Source organism: Diabrotica virgifera, chromosome 7 (genome assembly GCF_917563875.1).
Source record: "Diabrotica virgifera virgifera chromosome 7, PGI_DIABVI_V3a".
Lineage (NCBI taxonomy): Eukaryota > Metazoa > Arthropoda > Insecta > Coleoptera > Chrysomelidae > Diabrotica > Diabrotica virgifera.
This window is the reverse complement of record NC_065449.1, coordinates 252622174-252647086: the sequence shown is the minus strand read 5'-3', so window position 1 is coordinate 252647086 and position 24913 is coordinate 252622174. Positions and strand designations below refer to the sequence as shown.

The following is a 24913-nucleotide window of genomic DNA, read 5'->3' as shown; positions in this document are numbered from 1 at the left end:
AAAAATATCGATTTTTTTCTACTTTCATTGCTTATAACTTCAAAACGATTTATTTTGGAACCAAGTCGTAGCAAAGAAAAATAAAGATAATTGAATTTTGTATAATATACGACTAGTTAAAAATGTCTTAAATTATTAACCTTTCTGCAAAATAGCAATAAATACAAATTAAGGGGGCAAAATAAGCCTGCTTTTGTTCAATGTTTTTCAACCACTTTGGTTGCACTTAGAACCTTCGCTAAGAAATTTCACTAAAATCGACCTAATAGATTTTGCATAATAATTTTGCATAATAATTTTGCAACTTAATTTTTTTAAAAAAGTTCAAATTTTTTAAAAACTTTCTGAACAAATAGTAGACCATTTAGAAGATTGCTAATTTTTAAATATTTTAATTTTTTGATTAATGTTCCGGGCATATTTGAGAAGGAGGATAAGTCAATTATTATTATTGAAGCTGTCACCTAACTTTATCTGCAAAAATCCGAATGCCACCTCTCACATCCAAAAATAGACGTTTTTCACAGATCTGCCCTGGTCTAAACTATTCTCCTTTCACTTCCCCACCTCAGATCGCCCATAAATTATTTTTCGTTTATTTTTTATGTTTTCTTCATTTTATAATGGGTTCTACCCTGTTTCTATTTTTTTTTTCACTTTTTAGCTTTTTCAAAGTCTTCTGCCGTTGTCTATGTTTCTTATAAAGACAAGTAAAAAACATAAAACGATTTGACATTTTGATTAAAGTGAATTTTTAATCACTCTATGACTCTATTGCATCTATTCGTAAGTTACAAAATATTATTAATTGTTATGTTGAGAATAAAGATAAAACAGTACAGTTGTGAATGAATAATACATCTAAAGTAACTTTACAAGACTTGAAAGGGAATTGTTAAATGGGGGCAATTATAAGAACTCTTAATGAAACTTTTATTTAAATAACAAGATCTAACTATACCGAATGTCATACTAAACGAGTATATACAAGAAAAATTATTATACAAGCTTTTTTCTGCACGTTTTATGACGATTTTTGTGTTTTTTGAGTTTTTTTAATGGTAAATTTTTTTTCGAATATAATTAAAAATAAAAGGTAAAAGACGCAAACAATAAATGTCGAATGTAATAATGTTGAAATTTCTGATTATTTATAGGACATCCTATATATATACATGTAGTGTAAGTATGATACATTTAATTATTTATTTTTATTATATAAATGTAAATTATTCCTAATGTTCTTTTATAGTAATCAACCAATTCATTACCTAAGCCCTAAATCATGGGACTCATGAGTAAGTAAATTTTATTAAAAATATATTTGATATAACGTTATAGTTTATATAAAATAATGAAGTCAAAAAGGTGATAAAAAAGTGAAGAAAGAACGCTTCCCATCTTTTACAATGTGAAAATCTGTTTAACACTGAGGTTAGTCCAATCCCTGATATTCCTCAGCCAAGATTTCTTCTTTCTTCCCAAACCTTTTCTTCCCTCTACTTTTAATAGAGATGGTTTCCTTTGCAGCACACAGATCTTTTTTTTGGTTGGGGAAATCCAGCTCAAGATGTCAGTGTTGATCAGAGAACTTCTTCCAGTTCGCTTTTCTAAGATTCCATCTAGGCCGAGGATATTATCTGATTATTAGGATTGATATGACGATTGTGATAAGTACAGGTCAATGTTGAGTATGTGAGGTCTGCAAGGACACTTGCCACATTTGTTGTTAGTGGTCTATCATTGGTATCTTTTGAGAGAAAGCATAGATCTGGCCTATATTCCTTTCTCCATGAAGATGATTTAAATGTTCTTCTATTTTTGACATCAAAAACTAGATATGGGTTTTGCTCTTTGGACCATTCAACCAGTGACTCCCCATTTTCATCATTCGTGGTATACTTCCACATATCCTGGTGGCTGCTGAAGTAGTCGATGTAAATAGTAGAGTGTGGAGGAGTCCTTACCACTTCTGGTTTCCATGTAGAGGCTGGGGGTTTATATATATTAACTACGATGATCTCTTCAATATTGTTGACCACTTCGTATATATTGTTTTCATTGGAAGCAGTAAGCATGGACCTATTTTGTATATTGCTTCGAATATAGATTGCGACCGTAATTTTTATCGTAAGTGGCTCCCAGTAAATCTTAGGCAGGTATTATCATCCAACCACAAAATTCCACTGATGAAGATAGGGCTCTTCCTCGTTTTTCCAACCCCGTTTATCTCGCACCGTTCGCATCTAAACATTCTGTATATGAATTTGGCACCTAGGAATTTTTTATTGATTCCTTGCACACGCGGCCGCATTTCAACCAATAGGCGGCGAGGTGCCATTCACGTATACCGTATACGGAATGTTATTCGGTGCGAAATTCATATACGGAATGTTAAATATTCGTAGACGGAAAAAAGACAACTTTTTATTAGAGTTGGTTAAAAGGAGATTGATTTTATGTACTTGTTAATGTATTATTAAATAAAAATAAAACAATTATAGTATTTGGAATGTTATTTGGTGCGAAATTCATAAATGGAATGGTATATATTTGAGAGACATTATTATTTCTTTATTTGACTAAGGTTTTGCTTTCTCAGAATTTTTAATGACTTACACGTATTGTTTAGTATGTTTAGATAATATGTTTCAGCTATTGAATTCTGTTGAAGTTTGGTGTGTGCTACCAGACGAAAATAGTCGTCTTTTTTGATCTACGAACATTTAACATTCCGTATATGAATTTCGCACCAAATAACATTCCATATGCTATAATTGTTTTATTTTTATTTAATAATATATTAACAAAATATTTTAAAATCAGCCTTCTTTAACTGACTTTAATAAAAAGTCATCTTTTTTGGTCTACGAATATTTAGCATTCCGCATATGAACTTCGCACCAAATAAAATTCCAAATACTACAATTGATTTATTTTTATTTAATAATACATTAACAAGTGCATAAAATCAATCTCCTTTTAACCAACTCTAATAAAAAGTTGTCTTTTTCCATCTAGGAATATTTAACATTCCGTATATGAATTTCGCACCGAATAACATTCCTTATACGTGAATGGCACCTCGCCGCCTATTGGTTGAAATATGGCCGCGTGCCGCAAGGAACCAATAGAAAACTCCTAGATGCCAAATACATATACGGAATGTTTAGATGCGCACCGTTCTCGTTCAGTTTTTATGTAGCCTTCTTAAACCGTTTGTCCATCATCATGTAGGTGGTCGACCGACGCTTCTCTTGGCTTCCATTGGTCTCCATTCCAATAACCTCTTTGTTCATCGCGCATCTGTCATTCTGTAGCCAGGTATCTTTTACCTTAAGTCAATATAGACCCCGCATAGAAATATAGCGAAAGATAATGATCTTGATGGTGACAGGTAGAGACTAACTAGTTTTTTTACAACTTTTTAAATCACAATGAGATTGTGTTAAATAGATGGCGCTCAGTTTCAGATGTCGTTTTACCCTACTGGGATCTTCAGAGAGGCCTGTGGTCTGCTCTGAATCAAGACGAAAACCAATAATTGCTTAGTAAGCAAAACTATACAAAATAATTTGCTTTTAGACGCTATAGCTGTATCTATTCAACACAATGAGAAGTCTTAGATCAGAAAATTTAAAACTTGGTTTTAGTTTTCATTTAGAGCAGGCGACAGGCCTCTCTGAAGATGCCAATAGGGCGAAACGTACGTAACAGGATGGTGGCTGCCTGCTGCCTCTGAACTGTCTTTCATTTTCATTTTTTCATTTCATTTTTAACTTTTTATATATTTTTAGACTTCTCCTGGTTATTCCCAGACACCAGCGACTCTGGCAAAAAAATGCTGCGGTTTTCTGAATTCATTTTCAGTTTAAATCTGATGTGGCCCTGTATGGAAAACCGGAAAATCTTGCTGTCCTCTTGCGCTGCCACCACGTCACTTAATATTTTTATCCTCTATGGCATAACGGGCTATGTAGTAGATAATATAAACGAATTTGACAAAATGACGTATGCCTTGTTTATGATTGCACTCCCAATATTGGTAAGTAGTAGGCCTGGATCCCGCGTACCAAAAAAAGTTGATTAATAGCAAGCTGAAAATTTGTTTAGAGCTTAACGGTGTCTAGTCGGACAAACTTTGATGTATCTATGGGAACACTGGAACAGGGGAAGTTTTAATTGTGGAACAGGTTACAGGTTTCGAACGTCAGACTACGAAAACTCCCCTGTTAGTCTGGGCTGATTATCGGAGAATAGGACATTTTTGGGAAAAGTTATTTACCAGCAATTTTATTGCTGGAATCGAATCTTATGATTGTATACATATATTATTAATATTATAGATATGCAAAGTCCGCAGATAGTGTGCTACTTTTTTTATAAACAAAATGGCGCCCGAAAATCGTGTTTTTTTTTTAATTTTTGCTCTATAACTCCAAAGATTTTAACTTTAGACCAAAAACACTCAAATAAAAATTCACCGCAATTAAATTCTGCATAGAGACGTGTTTTTTCCGATTTACTTCGACGAAAATTTTCCCCGGAAATAGCGGGGTTTTCCAACAAAATCTTTAATTTTCAACTAAACTTTTAGATAAGTATTTGTTAATTAATAATTAAATAACTTGGTAACGTAAAAGCCCTTTCCGTATATACGGGAAGGCAGGGCGGAATGAGGTAGCGGGGCGGAATGAAGATTGGTATTTTTAAGTATCAATGACGTGCTGCAGACTAGCAGCGATAAGTAAAAGTACATCAGTGTAGTGTGACTGAAGACCGGTAGGCATGTTTGTCTAATTATCTTTACGTTAACAACGTGAATCTATCGTTGCGTGGTTTTTCGCTTATAATTTGTAACTGTTTGTGATTTTATGACCAAGGTAAGTTGCACACGCTTGTTTTTTTACAACGTTAGTTGGTAATACTTGTAGGGTATTTATTTAGCTTTCGTTTAGTATAGGCAAACGTTTTCTACCAATCGTTTTCGAGTGACCATAGCTTGATGAAATAAATCATGTGCTTGGGGCGGAATGGGGAAGCCCACTTGGGGCGGAATGGGGAAGTACCCCGTGCCGCCCCACACTATTTTTATTAAACAGGAACTCTATATTTAACTATTTTTCTTCTATTTCAGATGGTTCTAGTATACAAAAGGAAGAAGAATAGCCAGCCATGGTCTACTAAAAGTATGAATAATGCTGCCGAAGCGGTTATTTCTGGTCAAGTAGGTTATTTGAAGGCTCCAAAGCAATTTAATGTTCTCCAAAGTACCTGGAGATATCCTGCAGAGAAAAGGAAAGATCCGCAGTACCATATTGACAAAACGGCAGGGAAATTTTAAGCTGTTTTTACCGAAAGGCAAGAATATGAGCTCATGAGCTATTTGAAAATTATGGAGTATCGATTATTTGGTCTAACGATGATAGATTTGCGTACCTTAATTAGCTTATCAGTTAACTGTAAGAAATGGCCTAGCCCACATATTTACGAGTGAAGTCGCCGGCCAAGATTGGGTCAATGGATTTTTAAAGAGAAATCCTACTTTATCACTTCGGGAACCTGAGTCAACATCTGGCGCCAGAGTTATGGGTAATAAAGTGGCAGTGATGAACTTAGCTTAACATAACTTAACATAAAATGACTTTTCAAGGTACTTAATAATTGGACTTAATAATTACAATTATTAAGTTATTTTTTTTATTAATTTCACTAATCTTGTAATGACTACCCCGTTGTGCCCCGGTGCAGGGGCAGAACGGGGCAATTGACATTGTTTAATATTTTAGTAACAAACTTACTGTTCTTGTTCTTATAAAAAAATAATATTGTAATATAATGTCAACAACATTACAATGAGTTTATATAATGATATGCAGCTTAAATAATTAATCGTAACTTATTTTTAAAAATCAATTTCAACTTAGTACCCCATTCCGCCCCGCCTTCCCCTATTATAATTCCAGAAGCCGATGGAAATTGAATGAACAGTTTAGCAACAATTGAAATGTTAATTAAAAATTTACGGTCGCTATTATAACGACAATAATTATGATGCATAAGAATAACTATGATTTTTTCATAAAAAGACACTATACATGTCTAATGTACTTTACAAAATTGAAATTGGACTATTTAAGCGGCCTCAGGAATATTTTAAAATTATAAACAATTTTTTGGCTTATAAACAAATAGAATATCTCGGGAAATATTAAACTAAATTAAATTGTAAAAACGGTATTCGAAAGAAGCGGCAGGATGCTTCTTGTAAAAGAAAAAACGTTTAATTATGACGAGTGGTTCCTGAGATACAACCGGTCAAAGTTGACCGAAATTTACGGCAAAGATATAAACAATAGGATCATAGTTTTCAAACCATCACCTTTTTATTTTTGTCCTCTTTCTCCGCACTAATTTTCATATCTTTAAAATCCTCATAACATATATTATTATAATAAAAACTATCGATAATACGTGTGAAAATTGCCAAAAATAGCAAAATTCCAATCAAAAATTAGGTTGGAGAAAATGTAACCCTCAAAGTTCAAAATCGGTATACGTTAAAAAAAAATGCATTTTCTCGGCTTCGAAAAAACTCGAGTAGAGCCATCGAACTAACGCATTATTAAATGTCAAACTTGCTTTTGTTTTGTTATAATAAATTAATTTATTTATTATAACACAATATTTTAATTTGTTTAAATAAAAATTGTTTAAATAATTATACAGCTTTCAAATGAGAATATTTATGTTTTTAACTTTAAAAGGTACACTTGTAGTAAGTTGATCTAAAAAAAAGCCTACAACTGGAAAAAATATGTAATTTTCTGTTCATATAAATAAATTAATCTATTATAACAAAACAAAAGCAAGTTTGACATTTAATAATGCGTTAGTTCGATGGCTCTACTCGAGTTATTAGGAAACAAAAAAAGAATCAAGGAAATTGCTCCATGGGAAGCAAGAAAATGCATTTTGTTAACGAATACCCTATTGAACTTTGAGGGTTACATTTTCTCCAACCTAATTTTTGATTGGAATTTTGGTATTTTTGGCAATTTTCACACGTATTATCGATGGTTTTTATTATAATAATATATGTTATGAGGATTTTAAAGATATGAAAATTGGTGTGGAGAAAGAGGACAAAAATAAAAAGGTGATTGGTTTGAAAATTATGATCCTATTGTTTATATCTTTGCCGTTAATTCCGGTCAAATTTGACCGGTTGTATCTCAGGAACCACGCGTCATAATTAAACGTTTTTTCTTTTAAAAGAAGCATCCTGCCGCTGTCTTTCGAATACCGTTTTCACAATTTAATTTAGTTTAATATTTCCCGAGATATTCTATTTGTTTATAAACCAAAAAATTGTTTATAATTTTAAAATATTCCTGAGGCCGCTTAAATAATCCAATTTTAATTCTGTAAAGTACATTAGATAGGTATAGTGTCTTTTTATGAAAAAATCATAGTTATTCTTATGCATCATAATTATTATCGTTATTATAGCGACCGTAAATTTTTAATTAACATTTTAATTGTCGCTAAACTGTTCATTCAATTTCCATAGACTTCTGGAATTATAATATATACAGAAAGGGCTTTTACGTTACCAAGTTATTTAATTATTGATTAACAACTACTTATCTAAAAGTTTAGTTGAAAATTAAAGATTTTGTTGGAAAAACCCGCTTTTTCCGGGGAAAGTTTTCGTCGAAGTAAATTGGAAAAAACACGTCTCTATGCAGAATTAAATTTTGGTGAATTTTTATTGGGGTGTTTTTGGTCTAAAGTTAAAATCTTTGGAGTTATAGAGCAAAAATTGAAAAAAACACGATTTTCGGGCGCCATTTTGTTTATAAAAAAAGTAGCACACTATCTGCGGACTTTGCATATCTATATTATTAATACAAACAATAATAAGATTCGATTCCAGCAATAAAATTGCTGGTAAATAACTTTTCCTTGTATTTTGCTAATTAGCCCAGAGTATGTATTTTGTCGGACAGAACTTCCAATTGATTTGTTACCCTTTCATTAACCTTCGGATGACCAAGCGGGGTAAATTTTGACCTCAATGTATGTTTTTATTTAATAAATTCAGAAATACTTTCAATTTTAAACTCATTATTTTTTTACTTAACTTTAATATCATTCTAGATACCCTCATATTTTGTAATAAAAAAAATTCCCCATATTTTACGAAAATTTTTTTTTCTGAATTTGGGCCCAAAGACGAACTCCCTTGGCCTTCAATGTTCCAATTTTATATTAAGTAAGTACCGTCCGTTATGTGGAATTGTTTGTAAGAAACATACCAATATTGAAAAAAAGTTGTTTGTTAAACCTATGGCGACGTAAATATTCGCGATGTGCAAGGTGCAAGTACTTGGAGGGGATACGAGAAACGATCGTGCGGGAATAGCGGAGAAATATTATAACTTTCTTAAATAATTCATTGTCAATTGAAATTGTCAAATTGACGTATATTTCATATCTACTGTCAATGAAGAAGAACAATTATATATTGCTCCACAATATTGATATGATATGCAATTATTACACTGAACCAAAAAAGTACGTAAATATAATGAAAAAAACATTGATTCAAAAAAGGGGAGCATTAATTTTCGTCCAAAGATCAGTATCATTGGTCCAATGTAAGTAGATAAATTAACTAATGCTTAAAAACATTAATTTTTATGAATTAGTACGTTCATTCAATGTATTTTCTAGTTAAGAATCAATGTATCAGTACATTGAATCAATGTATCGGTACATTGATCAATGTATCGGTACATTGAATCAATGTATCGATACATTAATTCTTAACTAGAAAGTACATTGAATGAACGTACTAATTCATAACAATTAATGTTTTTGAGCATTAGTTAATGTATCTACTTACATTGGACCAACGATACTGATCATTGGACGAAAATTAATGCTCCCCTTTTTTGAATCAATGTTTTTTTCATTATATTTACGTACTTTTTTGGTTCAGTGTAATAATTGCATATCATATCAATATTGTGGAGCAATATATAATTTTTCTTTTTCATTGACAGTAGATATGAAATATACGTCAATTTGACAATTTCAATTGACAATGAATTATTTAAGAAATTTATAATATTTCTCCGCTATTCTCGCACGATCGTTTCTCGGGATTCTACATCTCTCTGGGATTAATTATCACCACCCATACAAAAAACAAATGGTTGAATGGCATTTTTCTTTGATTTCAAAAATATGATATGATCTTCGACTTCTTGCTGAGTCTTCCCGATGTAAGAATGATTACTGGAAATCTAGGATGGTATATTTTATTAGTTCGTACAAAATATCGATGTAGAACCCAAATAATAACTGCATGTTAGCCATCTACAATTTATATTAATAATTATTATAAAAAAATAAATCTAAATAGTGAACATAGTTGTATTTTTGGGTATCACTTTTTTTTATAGAAATATTTTAATTTATCCTGAAAAAAATTGCTAGATGTTGGAATGTTTATTTTTACTTTGATAGATACTACCTACCGACTGCAAGAGTTAATAATATTTTTCAATTATTTACGGTTTAATCACCTAAAGATTCAATTTACTAATCTTTTATAAGATTATACTATTTAGAAATATTTTCAAATGGTTCCTATTTTCTTTTACATATGTGTCGAATTAGCTTTTGAAAAAATTTACAGAGAATAAAAATTAATTAATACTAGATGTGCAGGATTGAATAATAAAATAGGTACTTACATTCCGTAATGTCTTCATGGGTAATCTTTTCAAATAAAAATGTATTTGTTTTATCCTCAATATGACTTTCACACCGAAGAAAGGAGATAATTCTTTCGAAATTGCTGTCCCATCCATCAATAAATCCATTTCCATTTCCAAATGCCACTCCAAAGTCCATATCAATCTGCAAAAGTGGAAATAGAAGTACAACTTTTTTTTTATAGAAATCCAACAAAATAATTTGTAAATAGTTATAAATATGTATATGTAAATACATACCTTAGAAAAATCAACCAAATCACTAGTGCCATACACCGCTACCCAGAGTCTGCAGGGTGACTGTCTGCTATTAGGCTGCAACTGTTGTCACGTGATTTTTTTACACCAATAAAAACACTTATAGAGTTTTAAGAAATGTATCGGTTTATGTACAAGATCATTGCTACAATGAATTGATCATTGATTCAGGTCTATTACATTAATAAAATGATTGCGTTACATCAAAACAATGTATCGAGTTATTAATCAAAGTCGAAAACATTGATTTAATGTTACGTAAACATTGATTCAATAAACGAGTTCGTAATTTAAAGAATACTGTACATTAGTGCAACGTTTTATATTCATTAATTTAACCGCATACTCCTGATGTATAATTTCATATATACAATGAACAAATTATTAGTATTATGAAAAAAGTCATTGGATAGATAAAAAGATTCATTGGATTAATGATTCTATTCATTATTTTTTAATGAATAGAATTACATTGTAATAATGAATATGGTCATTACTTAATGACTACGTGTTTACAGTATTAACGAAATTTTCATTGAATCAATGTAAAAAAAGTCAATGATTGGCGTTCATTGGTACTATGTACAATATTTTTTTCAGTGTATATAAAGGTAAATTTAATTAATTGTATTTTGCTTGCAGTACTGCATTTTAATAACTAATTTTATTTACTACATACAATTGTGTACGTTTTAATAACATAACCTGAATCTTATTTTTTCTTCTCATTATTTCTTTGGACTATGGCCTTGACAATTATCCAGTAACCAGGACTAATATAATTGGCCAATATAATTAAAAGTGCGAATAATGTTCCTGAGCGTAGAAACCAGGTGTCGCTTTGCCGAACTTGCACGGTCCCAGTTCAGAATGATGATTCCTGTTTTGGTTCAGTTGTGATTGAAATATGTTTTACTAGTGTTTATTTATCATTTATTGATACAATACTAATATTAAAATTACGAATACATTATTTTATTTCTTAAAACATCTTATTTTCTTTTATCAATTGTCATTTTTGACTTGGGGTCATTTTTAACCCCCGTTGGTCATCCGTGTAACAAAAAAGGTTGATCATCGGAAGGTTAAACGCTCATACAAAAATCAGACCGCTATTTACCACCAATATAATTTCTGTCATTTGACATGTTCTATGTGTCGGACTTATGAAAATGCCCAACATATTTGTCGGACAAACATTTTTTCATATATTATATAGTTTGCTATTGCATAAACTTAAAAAACCTGCTAGTTTTCATGATCATAAACTTGTCAGTATGATACGTTCCACAAGAATTATAATCAAGTTCCACAATTAAAACTTCCCCTGTTCCAGTGTTCCCATACATCAAAGTTTGTCCGACTAGACACCGTTAAGCTATTAACAAATGTTCAGCTTGCTGTTTCAGCAACTTTTTTTTGGTACGCAGGCTCCTGGCCTATAATAGAATTGGAAGTTGGTAAAGATGTTCATATTTTTTTGGTTTTAGCCAATGCTCAAAGTGCCGGCGATTGCCTTTAAATCGAAGGAATTCAAAAAAATCATCAGCCAAATATACACAGAATATTGGCCGAGTGACATAATGGACATGATAGACAAAGATGGCTTTAAAGGAATTTATACTGTGGGGTTTTTTGTAATTGGGACACTATGGGGCTTAGGTATGTAAAAGAGCTTAGTTAAAGTTTTAAGAATTTCAGAATTTACCTTCTATCAATAATCGCGATATGCGCCAGTCGCAAAATCTTCTGCTAATTTTTTTATTTTACAGCATCTGAAAAAAATTAACATTTTTCTATAAAAATAGAAGAATTAAATATAGAACAAGCACGAAACTTCCAAGACAACGGAAGACATGAAACAGAAAGTATTATTAATAGAATTCAAAAAAGATGAACCTATACTATCCAATAAGCAATAAATTCATAAATAAAAAAGAAATAACAAGAAAATCAAAAATTAATGTGTTCAAGTCAATATTATATAGGCCTGTATTAACCTTTGATTGGGAGTCGTGGATTGAACGAAAAAAGAGTAAAATACAGTCAGTTGAAATGAAATACCTTAAAAGAGTTCGAGGAGTTACCAAAAAAGACTAAGACTAATACTAAGAAACACTCAAATAAGAGAAAATTTGGAAATAGTCAACCTTAAAATATATAGAAAGAAGGCAACTCAGTTGTTGGGGTCATCTTCAGAGAATAAATTGTACAAAACGGGTGAAAGAAATTTGGTAGCCAAAAACACAAAAAAGAAAGAAGAAAGGTAGACCACGACAAACATGGGATAGAACCTGAGGAAAAATATTCGGAAAAAGGGAACAACATTGCTAGAAGCAAGGACGCTGGCCAGAAATAAGAAGGAATGGGTCAAATTTGTACATAATGTTAATATATAGCAGAATATTAGTTAAGTTTAAGATTAAGTTTGATATTAATATTGAGTTGTTTTTGTATTGCATTATAGTATTGTCGTATGGTAATCGTAGAAATGATTAAATTTTAGGTGTTGTTTTTACTACAGCCATATGGGTTCGACCGTTACTTTTCTCAGAAATAACGTTACCATTGCCATCGATATATCCATCTGGTTGGATCAACGATTCGACCTTTTGGGTGTTTTATGCTTTACAAGCCCTATCTGTTGGTTTTGTAATACTGATCGGAACAGTTTCAGCTGATTTTTTAATACTCTCAGTTTGCCTTTACACTACCAACCAGTTTTATATCCTACAACAATGTTTTCTTGTCTACAACACCGATGACATGGCAGAAGTTAATAAGAAATTGAGAGTTCTGGATAAGGAGGACATGCGCAAGTACTATGGTTATCCAGAAAAAGAGTATTTGGTCAGATGCGTAAAGCATCATGCAATGCTTTTGAGGTAATCTAGTAATCTATTAACTTTTTTATTTTTTCGTTTCTTCATCTAGGTATACTTATCTAGTCTAAATCGAAAACTTGAATATTTTGGCCATGTTATGCGACACCCAGAGAGATATAATATACTCCATTTGATAATACAAGGCAAGGTAGACGGAAGAAGAGGGCCAGGTCGAAGAAGAACGTCATGGCTTAAAAACCTGAGAGAATGGTATAACAGATCCTCTGCATCCCTTTTCCGAGCTGCCGTTAACAAAATTGCTATAGCCAATTTGATAGCCAACGTTCGATAATCGAGCACGGCACATGAAGAAGAAGAAGATCTAGTCTACTCACTCAGACGAACCCTAATTTATAATACCAACAGAATGGCTGAAGTTTCGAGTTTACTGCACTTCCAAAAAACCAGGAACCAAAAAATGCGAAGAATACCTACCATATACAGGGTGTTTCATTGAGAAAGTAACATACGTTAACTGTAGAAAGAGGATACCTAGGCGGTCTCAAGCATACCATACTTAATGGGTCTTACTCCATTAATAACAAAGATACTGGGTGTTTTATCTATTTTGCCATTTTCTTAATTGGTTCATAACTTTTTAACCGCACTGTATATTTATTTTATATTTGGCACGCGAATATCCTTTAAGGTGTACAATAAATTAATTTATTTACAATTGAAAAAAATCCAGGTCCGGATTAAAAAATATTGGAAAAATGTTCCGACCCAAAAACAACACCTTGTACATTAAATTTTTTTAAAATGGATTTTTGGTCAAATTTTGAATTTGAATTCTGAAATTATGTGAATTGCGAGAGCTCTAAGTAAAAAAAAATTTAAATACAACTTACAACTTGTTAACCGCTCTGTATATTTATTTTATATTTAACACGCGAATATTTTTTTAGGTGTCCAATCAATTAATTTATTTACAATTATAAAAAATCCAGGTCCGGATTAAAAAATATTGTAAAAATGTTCCGACCCAAAAATACACCCTTTATATTAATTTTTTTTAAATGGATTTTACATTTGAAAAGAGGATGAAAAACTAAATTTAGTAGTATACTTTGAATTTTCGGCAAAATGATTTTTCTGGTAAAATTTTGAATTTAAATTCTGAAATTATGTCAATTGAGAGAGCTCTAAGTAGAAAAAATTAAAATGCGACTTAATTTTAATTAATACCATTATTTAATCTAAATTGGTAAAATGTTATGATTTCAGTGTTTTCTTTTATTATGTGTGACAAATAGTTTATGGCGAATATTCATCTTTAAATAATGAATGAATAAATAATAAACAGTCAATAAAGAATACATCACTTTAATCAACAAAGTATTTAAAAATTATAACAAAACAGCGAAAATTTGCAGCATAATAACTATTGAAAACTAAAGTACTTATTCAAAAATTACCACCATCAATAGTTATTTTCCTAACTAGTGCGGAAAGTGATACTTTCACGCAGCGGCGGCTCGTGGGTCAATCTTCAGGGGGGTCATTTTGGTTTGAAAACTTCAAACTGTTGATTTTTTAAAGTATTTAAAAGATCTTTTAGCATTTATATTTTAGATAAAAAATACAGACTTAGATAAAACTCAATACTATTTACCCTAGTTTTCCGAAAATTAAATTTGTCTTTTTTTAGAGTAAATCTTTTAAAAAATATAGGAAAAATGGTATGAACAGGTTATTGACTGATATATAGATAGGAATATTTATAGTATAATAAATTGTAAATTTATTAAAACGAAACTTACTTTAAATATTTTTATATTTTAAGTCAATTCTTCTATCCTTTAGTTCTGCAAAATAGTCTATGACCTTCTCATTGAAATTTGGAATGCTCTTGACAAGCGTTTTCTCGATGCTCAGCATAGACAAGGCACTAAGTCTAGGTTGTCCCATCGTATTACGCAGGAATGTTTTTACTCTTTTTAAAGTAGAAAAACATCTCTCACTTTCCACGGTTGTCATAGGGAGTGTGCACAAAATATTTAATAACTTCACTGCTTCAGAAAATGTTTCAGACAAATTCATGTTAATAAAAAGCTGAAGTATGGCTACTGCACCAGCACTATTGCGAAAATCCTCACGACAATATAAGACTTCAAGTTCCGATTTTAGTTTGGAAATATTCACTGTGGGATAATTAGCCGTCACCATTTTTAAAATATTTTGCGGAAAGTTGGTAGTGTATGCTTCAAATTTCTCTATGTAGAATAACTGTGAAATCATGAGATGATCATTGAAACTAAACCTGTGATTTATTTCAGATATAATAATATCACAAATTTCAAGTGCAGTTCGTCGCTTTGGATCCTCTGCAGTAGTTTTTCTTTTTTTTGCTGTTGATGTGCTTGGTACTTCTGATTCCAAAATAGTATTTCTAATTATTTGGATATTGTTGTTAAAAGACAGGATACAATTTTTGACAGATATAACATCAATGTCTCGCATTTGCAATTGTTTAAACAATATATCAACATGGGGCATTATTTTATGGAAAAAATTTAACCAAAATAAAAAATGCTCATCTTCCAAATGTCTTTTTAAACCAGTTGCTTGATTTATATTGTTACCATCTTGCTCCTCATCAATAATTTCCTCTAAGCAAGATTTTAAATCATCTTTATAAGTGTATACAATTTCAACACATTTTGTATTGAAAGCCCATCGAGTAGGCGCAGCTTTAGGTAGCCTTACTTTAACCACTCTATCCAGAACCATCGTACGTTTTGGAGATCGGCCGAAAAAGGACGAAAATCCGTGTAAATTTGCAAAAAATATTTTTATCGGTTTGTGTTGACTCGCCGCTTTTTGGAGGATAAGATTAAATTGATGGGCATAGCAGTGAATGAAGTGTGCATTTGGGTATATTTCTTTAATTTTTGTTTGTACTCCTCCCAGTTTACCGCTCATGACTGATGCACCATCGTAACTTTGGGCAATCAATTTTTCAGGTGCTTCATTAATTTTTAATAATTGAAGTTCTTCCAATATTACATTAGTTAAATGTTGTGCTGTAGTACCTAGGGGGTTAACAAATTTCCAAAATCTTTCATGTACAATACCAGTTAATACATATCGCAATATGATAATCATCTGCGTTTTATTGGAGCTGTCTGTGGTCTCATCTACTTGAATGGCCACAAAATTTGTCTGGCCAATCTCCTTCATGATATGAGTATGCACAATGGCTAACATTGATTCTAAAATATCGTTCTGAATTGTTTTCGATGTTCCTTTAAATACTGTACTTTTTTCAATGTGTTCTTTAAACATTAAATCCAGTTCAGAAACAAAATCGATAAGGCCCAGAAAAATTCCACGATTATTGGAGCTGTCACTTTCGTCATGACCGCGCAATGCAATTTCGAAAACTCCACAAAATTTTACACAGTCGATTAGTTTGTTTAAAATATACCTATTTTTAGATACCAATTCATTAAAGTCATGCACAGATTTACGATATACACTATCAAGTTGCTGTCTTATGTTAACACGTCCTAAACTTGCGTAACTCATTGATGAATTTATATGAGTAGTTGAAGAGGCATGTTTTGTAATTTTCACTTTTAAATGCTTAATGTCAGTTACTCCATTTTTCGCCCATACAGCGTCATTCGAAAACAGTAAACACGGATAGCAAAAAAATGCATTTCTCACACTGCAGCCACAAATCCAATCACACAAATTGTACATTGATTCTTTAAAATATCTTTGAATGTCCTTACCCCTATCCTTTGTTGTTTGTTTTAAATTCATGTTTGGTTTTGGTCGACCACTTTCTTTTTTCTCAAGCCGCCGTTCATAATTTAGTGTTCCAGCAGATTTTAAGGCAATTATTTCGTCAACAACACTCATCTTGTTTTTGTTACAATCACAAAAAAATCCAACAAAACAAAATAAATTACGCAAATACGCCGCGATCGATATAGACCTGCCGTGAAGTGCGGTCAGCAGACGGTAACTAACTAAACGTGAGGCCGTCGACTCTACTAGAGGTATACGACGGAAAGGTCACTCCCACTCTCGCCCACGAAATTGCTATCTGCCGTCTCTTTTCTATTTTACATGCATTTGTCCATAAGCCATAAGAACTGTATATAGACAATTTAAAATACGGCCCAGCCACGGGCTTGTGTATAGCGCGAGGCGCGACGTTATTATATCTATTATATTTGTTTTGCCAATGCAGACTGCTGAGAGAGAATTTTATATTTCAGAGTGAAGTTTTAGATAAAAGATATTTTTAATAAAATTGGTATTTTTATGAGATTATTTTAGGGGGGTCATTGACCAATTGACCCTAAGGAGGAGCCGCGCTTGCTTTCACGTACGAGACTGCCGGTGACCCGAACGACGCGATAGCGGAGTTCGGGCAAGCAGTCGAGTGCGGGGAAGACACTTTCTGCATGAGTTAGGAACAATATTTTTTCTAGGGCCGTACGTTTGGAAAAAGCCACAAAAATAGAGTTATATCAATTTTTATTTAGAAGTGAAAATACACAAATTAATTCTTTGACAAGGTTGTCAAAACCAAACTTTCAATAGAATGGGTTACCACGACGACGATATTGGTTTCCATGACGACGATTCAAAACCATTGTAATTGTCTACTGATCTGACTTTTAAATATTATGTCAAAATAATTTTATTTCATCGAATTATCAGTAGTAATTGCACAAGAGCTCTGAAATTATTGAATTTTTCCCGAGTGACACTTTGACAGTTTTAATTTCACGAGCCAAAGGCGAGTGAAATTATGTCAAAGTGTCACGAGAGCAAAAATTCTATATTAATTTCAGAGGTCGAGTGCAATTTGTTGCGATTTTTTCATGAATAAAACTGTTCAAAACAAAAATTTTATTGTAATTTATTTATGTAAGTACCATTAAACACTCAGTTTTTATAAATATTTGACGATTGAAAGTCATCACTTTTATAATTTTTAAAACATTAATTATCATTAATGTCACTGAATGTATTTTTTCGTAGCAACGAAGAGCATCTGACGTAATATACTTAACGACGGGAGATTATCAAAAATTATCGATTTAATTCAGATTTCTGTAGCTTTCTATTGGTCAGAATCTCCTATGTATGAAATAATCAGTAGTAATTGCACAAGAGCTCTGAAATTATTGAATTTTCCCCGAGTGACACTTTGACAGTTTTAATTTCACGAGCCGAAGGCGAGTGAAATTATGTCAAAGTGTCACGAGAGCAAAAATTCTATATTAATTTCAGAGGTCGAGTGCAATTTGTTGCGATTATTTCATGAATAAAACTGTTCAAAACCAAAATTTTATTGTAATTTATTTATGTAAGTACCATTAAACACACAGTTTTTATAAATATTTGACGATTAAAAGTCATCACTTTTATAATTTTTAAAACATTAATTGTCATTAATGTCACTGAATGTATTTTTTCGTAGCAACGAAGGGCATCTGACGTAATATACTTAACGACGGGAGATTATCAAAAATTATCGATTTAATTCAGATTTCTGTAGCTTTCTATTGCTATATTATTGCTACTGTAGCTATATTACAGTATTCGTTACTTTGATTACTATGATTACTTTTGTATTTGAGTACCTGTAATCATATCGAGAATCGTATTTCTCAGTAGGTAGGTATTTTGTTTAGGGATTCCGATATAATGACGACCTTCACGAAGTACGAAGTAATCAGAGTAATCAAAGTAATCAAAGTAGATACAATAGTCGTTACTCAATCTGATACGATTGGTACGATGTAATCAGAGTAATCAAAGTAATCAAAGTAGATGCAATAGTCGTTACTCGCTCTAATACGATTGGTATGAAGTAACGAAGTAATCAGAGTAATCAAAGTAGATACAATAGTCGTTACTCGCTCTGATACGATTGTTACGAAGTAATCAGAGTAATCAAAGTACATAACGATTTGCCTCTCTGTATAGTAATCGTTACTTTCCGTATTCGTAAGTAACAAGTACTTTGTATCGAATGATTACTTTTTCAACATCACTACACGGCTAGGCCCTAGACACATCAAGAAAAATTATTTATATTTGATTCTCTTTTGATATTAATTTAAGTATCTTCTTAAGTATTATTCTTAAGTATTGAAGTATGTATAAAATTAATTTTTCATTTACTTTTGAGGTTGATGAAAGATATAAACAAAGCCTTTAGTCCCATTGAACTTGGTCATTTGTTTATCACTATATTTGGTGTTTGTTTAGGAACATTCACACTCTCAAACGTAAGTAGGTACTTATGTTTACTATGAATTCCTATTTGTACTATGCATCTCATTTTGTTTGGACCGTGTGGGTACATATATCGACGTTTCTCTCCAATTAAATGTAGCACCTTCACCACATTCATGGCTTGTATTCTCGAAATGTAAAAAGTTATTTAACGATTCTAATTTTTTAGAACGAAGCGGAGAGTTTCCTAAGAATACTGGCGTTAATATATACAATAGGTTTCAGCTTACAACTCAGTATTGATTGCGTAACAGGCAACGAATTATATTATCAGGTATTATATCTGATCCCAGATACAGTCCTACCCTTCCAAAAAAAATCAGTCACTCCTGCACAATTCTCTTTGCACTATTTGACTGCATCTAAGTCATCAGCCTTTACTGATTGATGCAGTAGCACAATCAATATTAGAAGTTAAGGATATCTTGTTGAGCTTTGAAGAAGCTGCACTAAATATCAGTCTAAAAGTAAATGAAGACAAAACAAAATATATGGTCGTCTCATAATAAGAAACAATTTAAATATTTAGAAGCAACAATCATCAATAATAGTGGAGTCACTGAAGGTTTTCACCTCCGATTTCGTTGAACCTCCATCGATTTTCATGACAATTGGTGAGTAGTTAGAGGATACCTCAATCAACAACATTGACATGATGCAAACTTGCGCTTTTACCTTGGGGGTGGAAGTCACCCCTTCTCGGGGGTGAAAATTATTTTATTAAAAATAATACCATAAATCAATATAGGGACAAATTCTAAGCAAAATTTGTTATATAAAGTTATTAATATAAATCAATGCTTTTTGAGATATTGAGGATCAAAGATTTTATTTTTTCGTAAAAAATGCATGTTTTAAAGCTGTTATTCACGTATAACTCAAAAACTATAAGCTTTTACAAAAAAGATATTCTTACCAAAATTAAAGATAATAAAAAATTGAATACACTCCTTACTTAAAGAACTAAACTAATGTTAATTCAAAGTGAGTTATAGGTATTGTACCTATTTAAATTTACACCCAAAATAACAAAATTCAGTTTGGCAACACTGTGCGAATGTTGATACAGTGGAACCTGCTTAATTCGAACTTCCATAATTCGAAATCTTCTTTAATTCGAATTTTTATTTTGGTCCCTAGCATTTCCTATATAAGTAATGGTAAATAGTCGTGAATAATTCGAATTTTATTTTGGATAATTCGAATTTTTCTGCTATCTTTTCTGAATATCTTAGAATCTTTTGTTATTGCTGAGAAGCTAAATTCTAAAAAGCAGCTAAAAATTTGGGATCTCTTTGGAAAAAAAAATAAAGTCGATCTTTTTTATAGCTTGCAAATGTTTCCATTGGTATTTTTGGCCGAATTTTAAAAAGCCCATTTTTTTAGGTTGACAAAACTCGGGCAAGAATAGGAACAAAAACATCTACAAGTAATAAAAATGATTAATTACTGTTTTTTGCTGTTCAACTGCTAATATTTATCATTTGCAGATGTTTTTGTAGCTAATCCTTGTTTTTGTAGATTTATTTTTTAATTCGAATTTTTGGATAATTCGAATTTTTTTAACGGTCCCCTGAGATTTGAATTATCCAAGTTTCACTGTACTAACTTATCCTTTTTAAGATAAGCACAACTGTAATTTAGTCCAAACAAATTAATATATTTTTTTTGCCAACAAAAATGAGATTTTTCAACCAAATAATGTTTCAAATATGTTGTGCAAAATAATTTTTAATTGGGTTCTGCTAATGGGCTTGCTTTTTTTGTCATTAAAATAAAAAAAAAACTAAATTTTACTCATTAAATCAATGTTGTCCGGTTATCGTCTTAATTATTTTAACTGTACTAATATCCGTTGAGTAATTATGAATGATTAATAGGTCGTTAAAACATTTTATCTGTAGCGGCTTCTGGAATATCTTAAAAATATCGAATTTCATTGATAAAATGCGCATATTCCACCGATCTTCGCTTCGACAATAATTGAATGTAAATTTTTTTGGACGAGTACTCAAATTTAAGTATTCAAGCCTAAATAACAGGAAAAGATGCATTTTATAAAAAATACCTACTAAGCACTTGTCAAAGTACTTCGGAATACCTATCAAATGATTTCCAGAAGAAGTTAATAGCATTAAAATTAAGCCAGTTATGATGAAAATAAGAGAACCCATTCGAATTTTGTAGGAAAAAGTGAAAAATAAAACATACGCCATTTCCACAATAATTAAAATTTATAGTAATCATTACAAGAATTTCTTTATATTAGCATAAGTAACGATTTCAACAATTTTGATTGGTTTAAAATGCAAATTTTAAAAAAATATATATAATTTAAAAAAATAATAATAACTCCACAAATACTTAATATACGTAAAAAATTATATATAATCAAATTTTAGTTCTTTCTGTATCAAATATTTTTCCTGTGTTTTATTTCTGTAGGGTAAAAAATAACCGAGATAGAACCGTTTAAAGCTTAAATTTTGCTGCAAGAATCGTGTAACCGGGGCCATTTACCTTTTATTTTTAAGAAAGAAAGGGGTTTAAGAATAAATTTAACGTCGTTTAATAGCCCTTGGAATTAACTTTCAAATTGCTTTTAGGTGAACCTGATATCCTAAAAATTAACGGAGTTATTTAAAAAAAAAACAATAACATTTTTTGGAAAGAATTTTAAAAGATATATTTTGAAAAATTTTTTGAGCATAAGTTTTAATGCTATCAACTTGTTCGAGGACACATTTGATAGATATTTCAAGTACTTTGACAAATGTTTAATAAGTTTATGTTATAAAATGCATCATTTTCCCGTTATTTAAGGTTGAATACTGGAATTTGGGTACTCACCGAAAAAAATATACATTCAATTACCTATAACTCACTTTCAGTTAACATTAAAAGGTTTTTCTAGTAAGGGGTTTATTTCATTTGTTATTAGCTTCAATTTTGGTAATAATAACTTTTTTGTAAAAACTTATAGTTTTTGAGTTATTTATGAAAAAAAACGTAAAATCCTTCGAGTAATATTTAGGCCTTTGCAGAGATAGCAAGACAAACTAATGGAGGCATAGACACAACAACGACTTCGAGGCTCTCTTCGGAAAGGAAAATCAAGTTAGATATATTATAATAAAGGCCAATAGACTAGGATGGTAGGGCATGCGATATGCAGTAACGACACTCGCCTTATAAACAATGTGTTTTGGGAAAGACCAGATGGAAGAAGGTATGTAGGACGGTCTAGAAAAAAGATGTATTTAGAGAGGATCTGAACAAAATGAGAGTGAGACAATGGAAAATGGTGGTACGGAACCGACAAACATGAAAGTCAATAGTAAACGTGGCAAAGACTCACGAACAGTTGAAATGTCATTGATCATGATGATACATATTTCTCAAAATTTTTACATACACATCGACATTCCTTTGTTTTGTCTATTTATCCTTTTGCCTTTGTTATCTGTAGTAACAAAAAACTTTAAAACTATTAATATAACAAAAATTTTTAGGCTAGCCTTTTACCAGATTATTTGTTTCAAAGCAACTGGAGAACACTGGCTGATAAGGAACTTATAAAAGATGTAATGTTTGTGATTCAACATACTCAGCTCATTCCACAATATACTACATATGGACTGTATGACCTCAACATCAATTCATATATCAGAGTAATTTTCTTTTTATAGGTTTAGCTTTATCAGAAACGTAGTCTAAAAGCAGTTCATAATATTGCTCACAAGACAGGGTAGAAAAGAAACAAAATTAACCAGTTTTTCGCAGTTTAAAAACGGCTTTTGCTGGGTAGAATAGCTCAGGAGGTAGAGTTTCTGACTTCCACGCAAAAGGCCGGGGATGGAATTTCAGCGCCGGCTAGAACATTTAAATATTTTTAAATATCTAAATTTCTACAGGCCCCCAGACTCAGCCTGAATAAAATGAGTACCTTGGATAAAACCAGGGGAAATAATAGACGGTTGAAGCGTTAATATTTCAATCAACGGTTGAAGCGTAGCACTGGCCCTGTTATCTTTGTTGTATACCGTAGGTCTAAGAGATAGCAAACTAGAGAGACTATTTTTAAACAACTTTTAACAAAATATACAAATTTATCTATGGAGTGAGTTACACTTAGCTGCAAGACCTTATCTCTTGCCGTACTGCTCATTCATAGCTTCGTCCAAAGGTAGAGTAGTCCAGAAAGCCACTGCGCATCCGCTAGGAAAAATATTCTGATTCGGATTTTTTGCACAATCTTACTCAAAGGGGACTCCTTTTAACAAATTTGCATGTTGCCAGGACCAAAAGGTGGTCAAAAATTTTTTAAATATTTTTTTTTTGTTTTTTTCCTAAAATAATTTTTTTTGCATGGAAAAAAGTTTTTTTTGGGTTTTTTGGATCATTCCAAACAGAAAAGGTCTTTAGTGACTTTTCTATAAAAATGATAGTTTTTGACATATAAGCGATTAAAAATTGAAAAATTGCGAAATCGGCCATTTTTAACCCTCAAAAACTATGTGAAAAACTGAAAATTTGAACGTTGCCAAGGTAGGTAGATGTTCTTTAAACATCGATTGATGAAATCCCGAAGAGTTTTTTGCAATACAATATTCAAAACTCCTTTTTTTTTTAATTGCTAATCAAGCGTGCGCGACACTATTTTCCACCGACAGTATGGTGCAAATGAAAGGAATACATTCGTTATTTCGTAAACCGGCGACTTTAAGGAAAAATCCCGAAACGGATCGATTTTTATTTTTAAGTTATGATATTGTGGCATATATGGTATACTAGTGACGTCATCCATCTGGACGTGATGATATTATCGATGATTTTTTTAAATGAGAATATAGGTCGTGTGCTAGCTCATTTGAAAGGTTATTCAATTATCTATTCAGTAATATAAACATTTACATAATTATTTATACAGGGTGCCCAAAAAATTTTTATTAAATTAAATTATTTGACAAAAAAAGAAGTAGAAGGACACCCTGTATAAACAATTATGTAAATGTTTACATTACTGAATAGAGAATTGAAGAACCTTTGAAAATGAGCTACCACACGACCCCTATTCTCATTTAAAAAAATCATCGATTACGTCATCACGCCCAGACGGATGACGTCACTAGTATACCATATATGCCACAATATCATAACTTAAAAATAAAAATCGACCTGTTTCGGGATTTTTCCTTGAAGTCGCCGGTTTACGAAATAACGAATTTATTCCTTTCATTTGCACCATGCTGTCGGTGGAAAATAGTGTCGCGCACGCTTGATTAGCAATTAAAAAACAAAGGAGTTTTGAATATTGTATTGCAAAAAACTCTTCGGGATTTCATCAATCGACGTTTAAAGAATATCTACCTACCTTGGCAACTTTCAAATTTTCAGTTTTTCACATAGTTTTTGAGGGTTAAAAATGGCCGATTTCGCAATTTTTCAAATTTTAATTGCTTATATGTCAAAAACTATCATTTTTAGAGAAAAGTCACTAAAGACCTTTTCTGTTTGGAATGATCCAAAAAACCTAAAAAAAACTTTTTTCCATGCAGAAAATTTTTTAGGAAAAAAACAAAAAAAACGTTTAAAATTTTTGACCACCTTTTGGTACTGGCAACATGCAAATTTGTTAAAAGTGGTCCTTTTTGAGTAAGATTGTGCAAAAAATCCGAATCAGAATATTTTTCCTAGCGGATGCGCAGTGGCTTT

General features: G+C 31.5%; 2 protein-coding genes across 2 annotated transcripts in view; one reads left to right on the top strand and one right to left on the bottom strand.

The window, feature by feature from the left end:
• LOC126888429 (zinc finger MYM-type protein 1-like) overlaps positions 1–16626 on the bottom strand; it is a 74717-nt gene extending 58091 nt beyond the window's left edge. The window contains exon 1 of the mRNA XM_050656683.1: positions 14399–16626. Coding sequence (XP_050512640.1) covers positions 14696–16462 — 1767 coding nt within the window. The 5' untranslated portion in view covers positions 16463–16626 and the 3' untranslated portion in view covers positions 14399–14695. The remainder of the gene's footprint in view (positions 1–14398) is intronic.
• Positions 16627–18996: 2370 nt separating this feature from the next.
• Positions 18997–23518, top strand: LOC126888428 (uncharacterized). The gene is made up of 3 exons (XM_050656682.1): positions 18997–19191; positions 19368–19472; positions 22711–23518. The coding sequence occupies exons 1-3, from the start codon at positions 19096–19098 to the stop codon at positions 22885–22887; spliced, it is 378 nt and encodes a 125-aa protein (XP_050512639.1). The 5' UTR covers positions 18997–19095; the 3' UTR covers positions 22888–23518.
• The last annotated feature ends 1395 nt before the right edge of the window (positions 23519–24913 follow it).

What these genes read in the sequence shown, in the direction of transcription:
- LOC126888428 (XM_050656682.1), top strand. Translation starts at nt 19,096, where the DNA reads ATGAAAGATATAAACAAAGCCTTTAGTCCCATTGAACTTGGTCATTTG. An exon ending in GAACATTCACACTCTCAAAC is followed by an intron (nt 19,192 to 19,367) that starts GTAAGTAGGTAC and finishes CTAATTTTTTAG; the next exon opens with AACGAAGCGGAGAGTTTCCT. An exon ending in GCAACGAATTATATTATCAG is followed by an intron (nt 19,473 to 22,710) that starts GTATTATATCTG and finishes AAAAATTTTTAG; the next exon opens with GCTAGCCTTTTACCAGATTA.